Source organism: Lytechinus variegatus, chromosome 2 (assembly GCF_018143015.1).
Source record: "Lytechinus variegatus isolate NC3 chromosome 2, Lvar_3.0, whole genome shotgun sequence".
NCBI lineage: Eukaryota > Metazoa > Echinodermata > Echinoidea > Temnopleuroida > Toxopneustidae > Lytechinus > Lytechinus variegatus.
Genome location: NC_054741.1, coordinates 58,149,310 through 58,166,045, shown reverse-complemented (window position 1 = coordinate 58,166,045; position 16,736 = coordinate 58,149,310). Strand labels below are relative to the sequence as shown.

The 16,736-nt window shown below is 36.2% G+C and overlaps 1 protein-coding gene across 1 annotated transcript in view; it reads right to left on the bottom strand.

Annotated features, from left to right (window-relative positions):
* Window positions 1-3,138: 3,138 nt before the first annotated feature.
* The window catches only part of LOC121408467 (carboxypeptidase B-like), a 32,100-nt gene continuing 18,502 nt past the window's right edge, over window positions 3,139-16,736 (bottom strand). Inside the window, exons 3-10 of the mRNA XM_041599946.1 lie at window positions 12,149-12,400; window positions 9,489-9,590; window positions 8,766-8,882; window positions 8,112-8,225; window positions 6,775-6,874; window positions 5,235-5,452; window positions 4,616-4,700; window positions 3,139-3,622 (exon numbers count right to left, since the gene is read on the bottom strand). Coding sequence (XP_041455880.1) covers window positions 3,393-3,622; window positions 4,616-4,700; window positions 5,235-5,452; window positions 6,775-6,874; window positions 8,112-8,225; window positions 8,766-8,882; window positions 9,489-9,590; window positions 12,149-12,400 — 1,218 coding nt within the window. The 3' untranslated portion in view covers window positions 3,139-3,392. The remainder of the gene's footprint in view (window positions 3,623-4,615; window positions 4,701-5,234; window positions 5,453-6,774; window positions 6,875-8,111; window positions 8,226-8,765; window positions 8,883-9,488; window positions 9,591-12,148; window positions 12,401-16,736) is intronic.

The window sequence follows — 16,736 nt, the reverse complement described above, 5'->3', positions numbered from 1 at the left end:
TGCAACCACCTACAGGGTCTACATCTCTGCTTCCTTTCAAGTTGTACACGTTACGTACCAAATCAATGCCTTCTTTATTATGCAACTGATCGAACAAAAGTTCTTTGTAAGATCCAGTGTTATGCATAAAGGCATTTATCGTAGGTACATCCCTCTCTCACAGAGTAACCTCAAGTCTTTTGAGTACACAAAGACCATAGACAATACAAAGGACTAAGTAGTTGAGAGGTTTTAAGTTCGGTGGTTCAGTGTGTGGGTGCTTCTGAGAGTGATGACGTAACAATACGAGGCGCCACAATGAAAGAGAGGGGAAAAAAACTTAAAATGGGTGTGTAATTGAACAGTGATCAATATGTTTACAGATATTAACATTGAGGAATGCCGCTGTTTGGGGTTGCCCTGCCTCTGTTTCATTGCCTCTCATTTCCCCACCCCTCACCAACCTGCACTTCTTAAAGGACAAGTCCACCCCAACAAACATTGATTTGAATAAAAGGGGAAAATCCGACAAGCATAACAGTGAAAATTTCATCAAAATCGGATGTAAAATAAGAAAGTTATGACATTTTAATTCGCTTAATGTCACAATTTTTTTATGCACATCCTGGTAGGTATGCAAATGAGCAGACCGATGACGTCTTCCACTCACTATTTCTTTTGTATTTTATATGAAATATGGAAAATTCTAATTTTCTCCTTATGAGAAGCAAAATATCATTCCTCCCTGAGCCAGTGGTGGAATTATTTGACAGTTTATGGTTAAGTCAAATGGGTCCTTATTTTCAAATCTGTAAAAACGGGAATATTGTATGATTCAAACAATAAAGAATATAAGAGAAATTTCAAAATGTAATAACTTTCTTATTTTACATCCGATTTTAGTGAAATTTTCACCTTTATGCCTATTTGAATTTTCTCTATTGATTCATATCCACAATTTTCTGGGATAGACTTGACATTTAACAAGATTATACTCTCTCTCTCCTCTTTATGTCTCTTCTTCTCTCTTTTATACCCTTTCTCTCCTCTTAATAAGACATATGTTTCTACCTTCTCCATCTCTCTCCTCTTTCCCGCTTTATTCGCCGACCCAAATATGTGCTAGTAAAACTTCAACTCTTATTCGACTGTTCAAAAATTAGTGAACATCGCCACAAAATTCACTTCTTCATGCCGAGTGTTAAACAAGTTCGGCGAGCCCAGAGAAACAAATTATAGGCTACTGAATGTAATATCGTATCACCTGACTTCACAATCAAAATTTCTAAAACATGGCAGAACGTGAACACTTTATATAATTTTCATTTTCTTGTGGGTTCACTAATTTTTCAGCATATATATATGTATGTATATGATATGTTTCCACTTTCTACATCTCTTTCTCTCTCTCTTCACTATATATTCACCCAACTATACTTTTATAACGTCACCATGTCCAATGACCATGTCTCTCGTACTTTTCTTTCTTCTTTACCGAGATTGGCCCATAAAATATTTGACTGACACTGTGCGAATCATTTGTAGGTTTCCAAAACTATTTTGCGTAAGATTGCCACTGTAATTAGTAATGTGTCCCGATATGTTCGAATGATTCTCCAAAATAAACCCTATTACCCATGTGACCCGACCCTGTCTGTCTGTCTGTCTCGATCCCTTTATTGAAATGTTGACCTTACTGAACTTACTGAAGTCATCCAGAAAAGGCACAACTGGAACGCTTCTGCCTAAGTTCTCTTATATAACTTCGATCAAGAATCAACAATCAAGAGAACGAAATTATTGACAGAAGTAGGGCGATCCCATTTATAATTCACATTTCTTTCTTCCGCAATCGTTGTTGTTGACCACACCAAAGCTGTTTAAGACAGCCAATGATCTATTTCATTTTTTAAATTCAGAATAAGTATTTAAAATGCTCATGATATTTTCTCCGGGCTTAGCTTTGGAAATAAGTCAGTTCCCAGACAGTTTTAAACTTCATAATCTTGCCAAGTCGACTAAAGAATAAAACATTTCGCGATAACAGGGAATGTTTGACAGTCGACTTTAATAGTGAGATATGCCTACCTTTAAATACGTCGCAATGCCAAATGGATGTTTGCACCACGAGGCAGAACGCTTTTAAGAACATAGAAAATGTATTGTCAAATGCCCTTCATGACAATGAGCATCCAAGAAAGTCTTTGTCGAAAATTGGTGAATCATAACAGAGCTTCGTCCTAGACTATGGACAAATTATATTACATTTTTTTGTCACCAATATTTCACAAAGACATGTCAGCTGTTTATTGTCATTTGACGTGCAATTTCAATACATTTACTGTGCTCTAGCATTCGTCCTGAGTTGTAGTGCAAGAACTCGCCATTGTCACGCAAAGGAAACTGGCTTTTTAATGAAATTTAGACTGATCCCATTTTGAAAGTAAACAGAAATCCGAACGTGGATTTTATAGTGATTTGGGATCAATATTTTACATTCAACAAAAAGTTATCTAAATTTCTAATTTCAAGATTATCTGTTTGGACAGAGTTGACGGGAAATATGGTATAAATATATCCATTGTTGACATCCAAGTTCAATCCAGGTTTATTACGAATAAATCCATATAGGTTGTATAGTAAGTGTATACGTATAGATTAATCATTTCCAAAATAAACAACCAGTACATTGTGAATATTAGTATACGGGTATGTCGGGTAAATAGGTTAAAATGTTTCTTTTATCAACAACGTACCGTTCAATACAATTTTGTACACGATAAATAATTGTAAAGGTAATAAGTTTTTTTTCTAATTAACATACGTTATTCAGAATCAATTGCTCAAATATAACTCGCAAAAGTATTTTAATAAATGTTTAAACAAGATTCAATGAGAGCTTCAAAGCTAGAGAAAACAAGGTTCGAAGTTTGGGGTTCACAAAAGCATAAAATGTCCTCTCTGATCTTACATTTACAGTGAAACTTAGAGGAGGTCCGAAAAAATGATTGTCAACGAAACTCTTATATAATTATGTTCTTAAACGTAACTTTACAACGCAAAATGTATACAGTGTGAAGAATAATCATTCTTTCAGATAAGATAGTTTAACAACTGTTTTCATTTTTAAAGACCAAGTTGACATTATGGTTATTTACAGAGAACCTTCCCTGACGACTGTTTTTTTTTTGGAGGAGGGTGACTAGTCACATTTAATGTTATGTCCTAACTCCCTGATGTATTTTCAACAAGGGCTGATACAAGTTGTCCTCTTAAAACGTTGGCTAGTGTTGCTGGTAAGACATATATTTTTTATGGTTTGTAGAAGAATGTTTAGATGGGAATTATAACGGAGGCAGTTATGATATGTTTCGCCATTGATGGCCAAACTTTGTGTAACGAAGACCTGGAAGCTACGGAATAAAGCCAAGTTCTCTAAGAATGTAATCCCCGATGGCCCGGACCCCAGCGTACATCTCTTCCCCTACGGGTTGAATCTGGTCCTCGGGCAGCAGGAAACCATAGGTTCCCTTGTCACGAAGTTCCACAGTATAAGAGTACTTGGCACCAAGACCACCCCTAAACTTGCTGGTCTCATCGTAAGGGACGTATCCCCAATCTTTGCTGGATCCTGCGGCCTCGTCTGAAAGAGGTGAAAATGATACATTTCATTAACCTCTTGATGATAACATCAATACTGTCTTGATGATAACATCATTACAGTCTTGATGATAACATCATTACTGTCTTGATGATAACATCATTACTGTCTTGATGATAACATCATTACTGTCTTGATGATAACATCATTACTGTCTTGAGGATAACATCAATACTGTCGAGATGTTAACATTATTACTGTCTTGATTATAACATCATTACTGTCTTGATGATAACATTATTACTGTCTTGGTGGTAACATCAATACTGTCGAGATGTTAACATCATTACCCTCTTGAAGATAACATCAATACTGTCTTGATGATAGGAAGTTTTTTTTACAACGTTACGCAGAACGAATCCCAGAACACAGCAAATGCATTGAAAATGCAAGTTAAATCTCAATGGTTCGATTCCCAGCCATGGCATGCATTCCTTCAGCAAGAAATGTATCAGCACATTAAAATAGTGAAAAGAACATAGAATTTTAATAAACGGAACATCTTTCGAAGTTCACACCTCATCATCAGCCTAAAAAACCTTTCGAGGATTGAACTTCGTCGAAACATGTTCCGTTTGTTAAAATGTTACGTTCTTTTCCTTATTTTTGGCTATAAGTTTATATTGTGCCGTTCTTTGGAAATACTAAGGATATAACATCGATTTTCACACTTTTTTCCTTCCCCTTCTTTTTTTTTTTTTGGGGGGGGAGACTGTCGTTGAAATGTTTGGACGTCAGTGCCCCCAAGCGTACGTATACGCCAGTACCACCAGCCTGTGATATCGACAGCTGTGCAGCTGAGACCTTGCTTGGCTCCAGTCGTTGTATTTGAACTTGACATATATCACCGTTCATCAAAGAACTTCTCACACCTAGCATGTTCTGCCAATATTTCCAACAATTAAATGACCCTAATAATCATGCAACAACAAAAGAAACATCGATCTTATGAATTAAAAATTCCATCATACTTACTCAAGAGTTCAATGGATGAGCCGCTCTGAAAGACTGTACCGTGGACGGCTGCTATGGCATCACTCGCAGCCTTACCCATTGCCATCTATAGAAAGGAACCAGTAAAGGATTAGAAAGTATAAAATTGGTGAAAATTTAAAGGGGAATTTGCCAAAAGTAAACATCATACGAACTGACGAAAAGTTGAAGGAATATCCGAAGAATCGAATCGGAATAAATTCCATCGAATTCAGCTACATTGTCGAATCTGCCTTCGGAATTTGAAGCTGATTTTGGCAGTTTTATATATACGGTAGTAGTTTTCTATTTGATATTTTCCATTGTGTATTTCTTAAGTTAAAAGTTACATGTTAGTGGATGGTATAATTTTCCATCGAGTTGTGTGATAAGGGCTGTTATTCCTGTCATGATTTTTTGTTCAATGAAAAAGGACACTTTGATCATCAGAAATTTTCATTTCAACATTCTTGATATCAAGATTATTTTAGCGATCGCCAATATCATAATTATTCTTAAATTAATCAAATGTAATTATCCAATAAATTAATTTAAGTGTGTAATAGGACATCAAGGAAATGATCCAGAATTCATGAAAGGGGCCACTAAAAAATGTCCTCACCATTGCGTCATAGTCGGGAGGGTTTGGGGCGTAGGCCGAGTAGGACCACGGAGAGAGGAAGTATTGTCCGTAGCTGTGCCAATCGAGGAAGATGAGGAAGTTCTGGTTATTAGCCTTCAGGTTGCGAAGATATTCAACAACGCCATCGACTTCGGGTTCAGAGAGAGCCGATTTGCCGTGATAGATGTTTGAACACGGGAATGGACTGGTGCCGTTTCCTAGGATAGTGATCATATTAAGGTAGATATAATTAATATAAACAAGGATACCATTTCACTAGATGACCATTAGAGGTCACACCTTTCTTTATTTTGATGAGGGAGTGGGTGGAAGGGCCGGGTAAGATGATCCAAACGCGACGTATTTTGTTTTCTTCTGAAAAATAAGGATGTGATAGAATTAAACGACCAAATATCTCTTGTATACTTGAAAATATTTTCTTTTTATTCCTCTTTGCTTCCTTTCATTTCCCCTCCCTTTTCTCTTTCTATTTTACTAAAAATTACAAGAGGGAAGTAACCCCTGGCTGCCCCCCCCCCCCCCCGGCACCGCAATTTGGCTTCTCGAACAATCAAAGCCTATGAGTTCTCTGTACCTGTCATAAAATATGCTTTGCTAGTGATATCGACTTTTAAGAAACGTTTCCTGTTCTCTGTTATGTTGGCATTCTTAACAGGTATATCAGTATGTCTTTTTAGTCACGATTTCTTTTTATATACATTTATATATAATTTATTTGACTAGACGCCACTCCTTAAAATGGGTGGAGGTGCAGACTACTGGGAAGTTGACATTGTCAATATAATTCTCTAAAGTATCTTCTACCATTTGAACCATGTGACATTGAGTGGGGCGAGGTTGGAGGTATTTGAGACCTTTCGTTTTCTGTGACGTGCCATGTGGACGTACGAGATTAAGGAATTTTGGGAGCACTGCGCATGCGCGAAGTAATCTGTGACGAGCCTTCTCGTCCACTGACCAAATCTGTGACTCGTATTTGAGGGTTTTGACGTTCGGTGTCATAGTGCTCGAACGAGCGCTAGTTCGTACATGATGACGTCATCCCAGCTTGGCAAAAATGAATGAAGCCGCATCAACACTCGAGTTTCGTTGATTCAGCAGGGCTGGTAAACTGCAAATTACTGCTTGTTACCAGCTTTTCCATTACATTTAGTATGTCCTGTTTTCAGACACTACATATCCGATAGGTAATTTATGTTTTATTTCCAAAGAACCGTGTTTTTCGGCTTTTTGCGCAAAAGTGCAAATGTTGCACCCACACAGTCGCCCAACTGGTTCGTAGCGTGATGCTACGCCTGATTCTCCGGCCAAGCATCGGCCCACGGCCCGCTCACTATCACGCTGGTATATGCTGTGGCGTGGTACGGGTACGTCGACTTAAATCGAAACTGTTTTCATCAATGTACGAACGTGATACTGAACGAGCGGTGTCACCACTTCCGGTGAACTAGGAATACGTTGCAGTCGCAGACAATCGAAATCTCTCTATTGTTTCGACCCCCGGATTTAATTAACTTACCGGCCCATCCGAAAGGGAAGTTGCGGTTCGGATCGGCTCCCCTGCAACCACTACCTGTGCTGTCTAGATTATCCGATCTGGTCTTTCGCCAAAGTCGGTCCTGAAAATGATGAAAGGCGAAGACTAATCAAAGTCGATTAATGAAATTGCAATGGTGAATAGAAATAGAATGTCAAATATTTAACCAGTCTCATCTGTTTTAAGGGAGTTTTTTCAGCAGCATGTAAATTTTCTTTGATCAATTGAAAACATATTTACTTTTTGCATTTGGAGACTCAAAATAAAATTTATTTCTTAATATGTTGCAGGTTTGTAGTCCATTTTTAAACTAACTTTTCACTACTCAATTTGTATAGATATCTATATAAACTAATAGGTTGCTATTAAATCAACTTGATTTCATTAAAAACGACAAGAATTCTCGGAACTATGATTCTATTAATTTTAACAAAGTCATGCACATAATGCGCTGCCATATTTCTTTGAATTTGACTTGATTGTCTCAGAGTCTACTGTTTCCTACAATTTCGGCGTATTAACATATTCAGAGAGATCAATTCTTGTTCAATTGATAGATTGTATTTGTGTAATTTCAATTTGATCGTGGTAAATAACATAGTTCATGTACTTCGCAAAATATACAGGCACGCTCTGTTTGCAGTAGGGATACGAATAAACATTTCCATATTTCAACATCAGCTCATGTGGCTAAATTGATTAATGAACTCATTTGGGGGTTTCCCTAGCCTTGTCGTTCAAAATTTTACCAGCAGTTTATCCCCCCCCTTTCCATCCGAGATTTTTTTTAACAACTTTTAACTTCAGGGACACTATTTTTTCCTGCACAGTAAGAAAAATAGGTTCAACTTTGTGATTTCAAAGGTGCACACCGAATGTTACACTGGGGAAAACAGGAAAATATGCATCTTTGCACCTCTCTAAAAGAAACAAATTATCACCATAAGTGCATTTCATGCACCCCAAAGCTTGCTCCGCAAAGTTTTTGCACCCCAAATTCTTAGTGTGTGGGTACCACTTATGAATCCAGCATTTACCAACAGGCCACATGGGGCACACTTTCTTTTATTTTTGACAAGCCCCCCCCCCCCAAGTCAAAGCTAACATGCATATTCCCAATCTATTACAAACCCTACACAGAATTCGGTGATTTGTTTGTATTGAATAAGGCGAATAAAAGTATATTTCCAACATCATAGTTATTTTCCATTAAACAGTGCTGTCAGGGGAATTAGAATAAAATCTCATCATGTAACAATGAGGGATTTCGTCAATGTAACGTCCATTTTTGAAGTGGTAACAAATCCCGTCTTCCTTACGTTAGTCCAAGTGTAGGTGTAGCCATCTGGATTAAGAGATGGGACGATGTACCAGTCCATGTTATCAAACATACTCATAGCCAATTCATCACCGTCTTCATAATCTTGTAGAAGCTTCGTGGAAAATAAAGACGTAAAAAAAATGTTAATACGTGCTCCTATTCTGTGGAGCGTAACCCATCTTTACAATGGCTTTTCATTTTCGAGTTTTTACAAATATATTGGTATATTTTGATTCATTTATCTCTAAATGAGCAAATAGAAATGATATGCAATTTGTTTAAACGGGGTGATTCAATATTTAGTTTATTAAGAAAGAACTATTTTTACCATTCAAGCGGTTCTATATTACAAAACTACAAAGAAAAGAATGTTGCATTATGCTGGCCCCGTGCAAGTAGTTGAGGGCATGAGGTGGCGCTATTAAGGCTAATGCATATCTCTTTTCATTAAACAAGCGTGATTATTTTGCTCCCAAAATACAGAACGGGAAATAAAAAATGAGGTCACATAAATGCTATGATGTTAAAGGTACAATGAGATATTCAAACAGCAAGAATTATATAATTTAGGGTGACATATTTAAAAAAATAGAATGTACATATAGAAAATTGAATTTAATCCACAAACAAACATCTGTATAGGCCTATTTACCTGTGCTGTAAACCACATAACGGTGGCTGGGCTGATCCACTCTCTGGCGTGTATACCGCCCTCAAACCACACCGCTGGGGGAGGAGGATCACTGGCAACACTGTTTCTTCCTCTGATCTATACAGATGAGAAAATGGGGGGGGGGGTGTATACCCCTAGTCAATTAATTTTGTGTCTTGTTTTCCTTTTTTTAAAATTCCACCTTGAAATTTAATTACAGTGTTTATAACGTTTATTTTTTCTTCTTTTCTGTCTCTTTTCTTTCTCTCTCTCTCGTCATCTTCTATCTCTCTCTCTATTTGCCCTCGCTTTATGGCATTTTATATGTTGTCTGTCTCTCAGTCTGCTTCTATACTTAGATTTATGTTACCTTTCTTTCTTTATTTATTTCTTTCTCTCTTTCTCTCCCTCTCTCCCCCTCCCTCTCTCTTTCTTTCTTTCTTTCTTTCTCTCTCTCTTTCTTTCTTTTTTTTCTTTCCAATTAACTGTAATATTTCGCTTCCATTTAAGGGGTCCCCTATCTCTATTTTTTTCTCGTTCTGTCTCTCTGCCCTTCTTCCTCATTTGTCTCCCTTTCATCCCCCACCCCTCCCCCCCCCTCTTAATTCCTTTATGCCGCTGCCTGCCTGTTTCCGAGTCCCTTGGTCTCTCTTACCCCCTATACTCCCATTTTATAATCATAAAGTTCTAAACTGATTGTCATGAAAGTGTCGAATTGATTACTCGGAATCCATTGATTGGCCTTCCTTCATATGACGTTGTAAGCAAAAAGTGAGATGTGATGTCACTGTACTCTGTCACAATATCTGATACCCACTGCTGGATCTGAAAAGAAAATAAGATAAAAACTGCGGTGTTAAAACTGACACCAATTGGTGTTAATAGAGGACCACACACTGAGGTGTTAAAATTACACACTAGAGATTAAACATAACACCAAAGTGTGTAAATGTAACAACAAACGGTGTTGCAATAACACCTACAGGTGTAAAACTAACACCACCAATTTAACACCGGTGTAAAATAACTGGTGTGGTCCTCTATGTATACCGGTTAACACCACAATTTTTGCTGTGTTAAATCAAAGAAAGTTATTAGCTTTACCCATGATATGAAACATTTATATTGCATTTGCCATAATTACAATATTTCTGTACCCTGGCTTTAGCATGGCAACCAGGCGCGTAGCCAGGGGGGGCGGTGGGGGCGGTCGCCCCCCCCCCAAACGTCCCCAAAAAGAAAAAAGAAGGGAAAAAAGAGAGGAGAAAAGGAAAAGGGAAGGGAGGAAAGGGAAGAAAGGTAGCTTTGTGATTTTTTTTCTTTTTAGTCTTTACTTTTTCTCAAAAGAGAAACTCCTTCACTCTTCTTGCTCTAAATTCATATATGAATTTTGCTTCCGCGCTGCGCGCGGTTAAATGACAATATTGAAGTTCTCCATTGTTCCCCCACCTTTAGCTCTAACCCTGTTTTTCCACCTCAGCTATGTGCTTCTTGCCAGTTAAAGTTAAAATTGTATACATTAGGGCATGAATTTGAGTAAGGTTAGGCCGAAGTAAATATATGAAGTTATCTTTTTTTCAATTGATCGCGCAACTTCTGGTCTGGTCGGCTCCGAGCGGGTAAAATCTTTATATCAGTTTCTGCCGTCACCTCCATAAAGTCAACTTCTCCCGCTTTTCAGCTCATTACTAAACAACCATAATTTGGGGGCAAACAGGTTCCTAATCTAAAAAGAGGAAGGTATGGAATTCGTGTCGTATTAAATAAAAAAAAGTACAATATTTTTTTATCAAATTGTATTAAACTTCATGTCATTTCCCTGTATACATTCATCTCGTGTCCTGTTTTGCGCCCTCAGTTTGAAATTTTGAATGACACTTAAGTTTCTTTATATTCAAAATGAAGCGCTTCAGGATAAATAAAAAAAATTATGCATCCTTTTTTATATAGATAGATGAATTCAATAAATCACAGAAGTTTCAACTTTTTGCGCACTGTTTTCCTTATAATGAAGTTCAATAATCTTAGAAAATCAATTGAATTAGAGCCGATTGGGTATTAGAGATATCTACATTTGATGAAACGTCCGCCCTTTGAAATTTCAGAGTTTCATTGCTCTGCGCGGGGAGGAATATCTTCCTCTACCAATCTTCTCCTCTGTTTTGCGAGTTAAAAATATGCACTGATGCTAAATTGTTTGTAATCAAATCTGATCTTTCCAAAGAAAGTTTCAATATATCTTTGAGAATACCCTTTTCTCGGGACCCTTTTTATGGCAAGAAAATTGATAAAACACTTTAGCTTCCGCGCTTCGCGCGGAGTTATTATCATTTTAATTTCCTCCATTGTATACCTCTTTTGTGCGTTCACAATCACTTTTGAAAACAAGGTTCAAAATCGCAATATAGTCAACCGAATTGGAGGTACTATAGACAAGAGAAACGGCTCCTTTTCATTTTAATTTATGAAACACTAAAAGCTTCGCGCTTCGCGCGTCCCTGCACCCACCCCCTAGGGAGCGCGCTTCGCGCGCTCTGTAAGTGTTGGCACGCTTCGCGTGCATTTACCGCCCCCTCCAAAATGAAATCCTGGCTACGCGGTTGATGGCAACCACTTGTGCTCGAGCATTTAATGATTCTTTCCTTTCGGATACACATTTACTACATATTGGAGATTGGCAAATGCACATAAATTTCATTTCATTTATTTCCATTTTCAACAATTACAGTTTGTTTTGTACATTTTGACATATAAATATAACAAAACGTATTTCAAGTATCCTGTACAAAAATTATATTCAAGATCAGGTTGGAAATGGAGGAGGCTGCTAAAAAGCGGAGCTTGTAGATGCAACCTCCTAATAAATATTATTGCAGTTACATAGCACATAAAAATCAAAATAACAACTTGAGCATAAACCAGCTAAATTAAAAAGAAATAGACGAAATCAAAATAGAAAAGGAAATAAGAAAAAGGGAGATTAAAGGTCTCCACAATCCAGCCCCAGCACTCACAAACGGACCTCCTTGATCAACAGGAAAACGAAAGAGATGGAAAAATGTACGTCACATAATAATCATGTTTGATTAAAAAAATGAGAGTTTGAGTAATGAAGAGTTAATTCAATGGTTATCTTGGAGAAATTTTTTGAACTTATATTTGAAAGAATTTAGGCTTGGTGATTCTTTGATGTTATTATTAATAGTTCCCCAGAGTCTTGGGCCTTCAAAAGTAAAAATGGATTTTGCAAGGATGGTCCAGGGAAGTACCTTGCCAAATATTTCGAGGGTGGTTGCACTGAGATTTGAAACCCGGGCATTGTGGTTCGAAGTACTGAGCCACAATACCTTTACTTAAAGAAATTCCTTTGATGAATCCCTTACCTCATCGTAAGTGTGGTACCGTGTGTAGTCGAAATCTGACAGGGCTGCTGTACCGACTGGCTCGTTCGCGCGTCTCGTTTGAATCTCTGACATCTGGCCAGTCACTAGAGCTCCAACGTCAGGGATGTTGATTTCGATGTCGAGAGAAAGGGACGTCAGGATGTCACGGAGGTTATTACGTAGGCTCGGTGGAACCATGATGTCGACCGGACGGTGAAGCGACGACGGTGTCGCCTCTCTCCAGAAGTCGACCTTTAAGAAATCGATAAAAGAGCGGCAATTCTTAGACGACAACTAATCATAGTATTCCACGGGGTGTTTTATTCAAGAATATGGATACATTAGAAAATATTTTTTCACAATGTCCCCATAAAATGTCATAACATATAAGATGAACATTATAGTATAATAGATTAAAGAATATTATGCAACATTAATAGAGTAATTCTTACACTATTTCTAAGCACTGCATATTGTCCAGGCCTTAGCATGCACGGCTACCCTCTTCAAGCGCTCGAGCATTTTCCCTTACTATAGGGTACCCATCAACTACACCTGAGGCCCGTAACACAAAGCGTGACATTGATCGTCGAACATTTTTCTACGATTGATTTCATTGACTACAATGTACAATCCATCGTAAGAAATCAAGCGTACAATTATTGTTAAACTTTGTGTTATGTGTTACCGGACCCTGGATGGAGAGTGTAAAATGTAGATAAACGCCGTGCAAAAGGACGCGAGTGCAGCTGCTGCGATGGGATATGAAACATGAACCCTTTTTTTCTTTTGTTTGCTTTCTTTTACTCGATTTTTGTCCTTTGTTTTATTGTTGTTGTTTTTTATTTCAATTTGTCTGTTCTTATACTATTTCGTATGTCTTGTTTTTGTATAAATTTTTGTCATGCCTTGTTCTTGTACCGTTCTGTCACGTCCTGTTTTTGTAACGTTTTGTTTTGTGAGTCCTTTTCACTTTTTCTTCATATCTTGTAATATAATCAAGCCTAGCTTGTTCATCATTTACTTGGGAGAATATGTTAAAAAATATATTTAACAAGGATTTACATTTAATTTCTACAAGAAAGATATGATGACTTACAAGTGTATTATATATATTTTAAACTTCTACAAGAAAGATATGATTTGTATATATGTATTGAACTTTGTATTCTGCATTAATATGTCTTATTTATTGAAGGAAACCTTCAATAGCAAGCTTTGCTTTTCAGAAGGTTTCTATTTCATTTCATAATGTAATATTATATTTTGCTTTATTTTGTAACCTTGTTGAAATTTTGGAACGAAATGAATTCGTTATTAATCAATCAATCAATCAATCTAAAACCTCGTGCTAAAAGTTCGGCGACTTGCAGTGAGTCAGACCATTGTGTTAACAGAGGGGCTTGTCACGATTGGGCATATATGCTACTGATTCATCAATAAGATATTGCTAGAGATATTTACAAAATAGGTAATTCAATCTGTACAAATTTTCATCATCATCATCATCATCTTCTTTTTTCTTCTTCTTCTTCGTCTTCTTCATCTTGATTTGATTTATTTATTTCCACATTCCAATAATATCATATACAAGTGAAATAATGTTTTTTTCTTAGCATAACATAAGTAAATGATATAACTAATAACATATACATTAATAACATATACATATATACAATCTAATAATCTAATTAAAATATATTTATACCTGACATTTTTATTTAATTGTTACAAAAAATGGCAGAAAAAATCATATATATATATATATATATATATATATACATATATCAACATAGTACATTTTGAAATATGGAAGACCTTCATCTTAAGCTTAGAGCTTGAAATTGATGAAGGCCTCATCATCATCTATTTCTTCTTTTCTTCTTCTACTTCTTCTTCTTCTTCTCTTCCTACTTCTTACTTGTAATACTTCTTATTTCTGTTAATATATATATTTTTTCTCTCCATCATCTTCCTCATACATCCTGCTATTGTTATGTAGAATTTTGATCCGAAGATATTTGCATCATGGCTACACTGTTAAAAAAAACCCTGATTTTACAGAAAAAAAAGAAGATTTTGCAAAAAAGCAATAACAGAATCATTCTGTAAATTCATAAGACAGGAATTTTTCTGCAATTTAATAGAACAGGTCTGATTACAAAGGGGAAAAGGGTGTTTTATTAAAGGAGATGTGAAAATTCCATACACCAAATGCCAATTTCCTGTAATCCTATGACATAATGTAAGATTACGCAATCTGGTAAGATTACAGGTGTTCTCCAGAGTCTGCGACAGGAACTTCTTTTATTTTAACATGTTTAAGGATAAATGTTCTAACAGTGTAGTATATCAATATGTATTTAAATTTCATTTTGATGTAATTTACATAAGTAAAACAAGGCAATAATTTTTAAATAATCAATGGTTAATTAATTGCAGCATTCTGTTAAGCCTTTGATCTATTTGATTTCTTTGAAATGGAGGATGCACCCATGATCAAATATACATAAAAGAAGTTGAATAATTTGAATAAAATCACTCATGTAAGGATACACGTATTTTTCACGATCAACTAAGAATAAAGATTCTCGACCCTATAACCTGATGATGACTTATGAAATGATGTAATATTAAAACAATCATATCGTATTTTTTATACTAACTTAAACATCATAATCAAACAAATGATAACAGAGAGCTATGGGAATTTATGCAGCTGTTATGTGGAATGATAAAACTAATATCTGCGGTTTTGGTATATACCTACGTTATGCTGTATGCACAGCTCTGGGCTACAGTCCCTCCATCAAAAAAAAACTTTAAACCGATATAAAAGATGGTTAATAACGTGATAGCTTTTGTCGGTCTGGCCCCTCTTACAAAGAGTTGCGATGGATCCAACCGATATATGGAAAGCCAACAACGCCAACATTTAAAATGCATGTTTGTTCAAACTGTTTTCTAGGTCAGATGCATATTCATACATTCATTGTTGTCTTGACGATTCGATATGCTCCTCCTTGTTTTCAAATAACACTGTGCAAATTTCCGGTCGTATGACACTGGCGGATTTCCATATAGTTGAGTTTGGTCGGATCAAACACGACTCTTTTGTAAGATGGGGCTTTGATATCAGTTTCGCTGGTATTATGCACGACAGGTTAGTGCAAAAAAATCAGATCGTCAAGCTTTCTTATTTGAGTATCTTTGATCGACATGCAATCACTTTTATGATCACTAGAAAATAGATAGCCGCCGTCGAAATACAAGCATACAAAATAACAACGTCGACTATCTACTTTAAATTAATTATATCCCGGGAAATGTGTAAAAGTATCATTATGTATAGGGAATTGAACCCTGGACCTTGGCATCTTTTCCATTCATAAATATATACCAATAGGCTTCTACCTCTACGGCTAATTGATTATGAAAGTTCAACTTTCGAGGTGAAATGGTTTTGAAGAAAAAGATAACGTCGCTGAAAAATAACTAAAATGCCAACAAGATGATGGGAAACAAAGGATGTTTATGACATTATCAGATCAAAGTGATGGATGTGACGAGGAGTGGTTGCCTAGCAGACCGCCGGTGTGCAAAGTCGTGAATCGTGTGCAAAGTCATGGACCGTGCGCAAAAAGACAGAGGGTGGAGCAATGATCTGTGGATTTGTTGGGTGGAATTGGAATGTTTAGAGAAATAATTCTCTTACCATGCTTACTATTACTTTCATTTCGAAAATGAACGTTGTTTTTTTTCTCCCTAAATGTCTATAAGTAATTTGATTCGTGTATAACAAAAAAATCTGTATTGAAATAAGTGTGTTACAAAATAAAAAAAAAGTTCATACACTATACTTCAGTAATTGAGCAATCATTGCATTGTTACATTCACTTTATTGTGCACGGGGTTTAGATAATTCATATTTGATGATTGATAGTGACGGCAGTGCATGGACCTATACAGATGTCCAACATCGATGTATCATGTTAAACTATAATATGTTTTGATCATTCTGAGTTTGAATTGTACAATTCTTCTTTATTTACATTATGTATGGCAGACCTGTTTCGTACTTATATTGCTTGTATACTAATGGTATTCAATCTATATATATATATATATTTTTTTAATTGTTTTGGGGGACCTTGGCATCATTTTATTGGAAATGAGAAAGACGAAACAAACTGAATAAAACTACCGTCAGAATAAAGCAATTTTTTGTGAAAATGTTATTAAGGTAATAAATTGTCTTCCACTGGGATGACGACAAATACACATGATACATGATTTAAAATAATGATCACTGAGTCCCGTATTCTGAAGTCGGGTTTAACTTAAACTCAGGTTTAAAGTTGTGGTTAAGTATGGGAAGCCATACGTATCAACATTTTTATGAAGTTGTATGTTTCTTGTGTTTACTGTGCTCTTTCTTGATTCATCAATGGTGAATACAATCATATATTTATACTTCCTACACAATTATGAATGATTTGAGAGCCAAATGAGCTGAAGTATGATATCCCTACTGTTAGTGATTTATGCAACAATTGGCTATCCATACTTAAACCACAACTTTAGAACT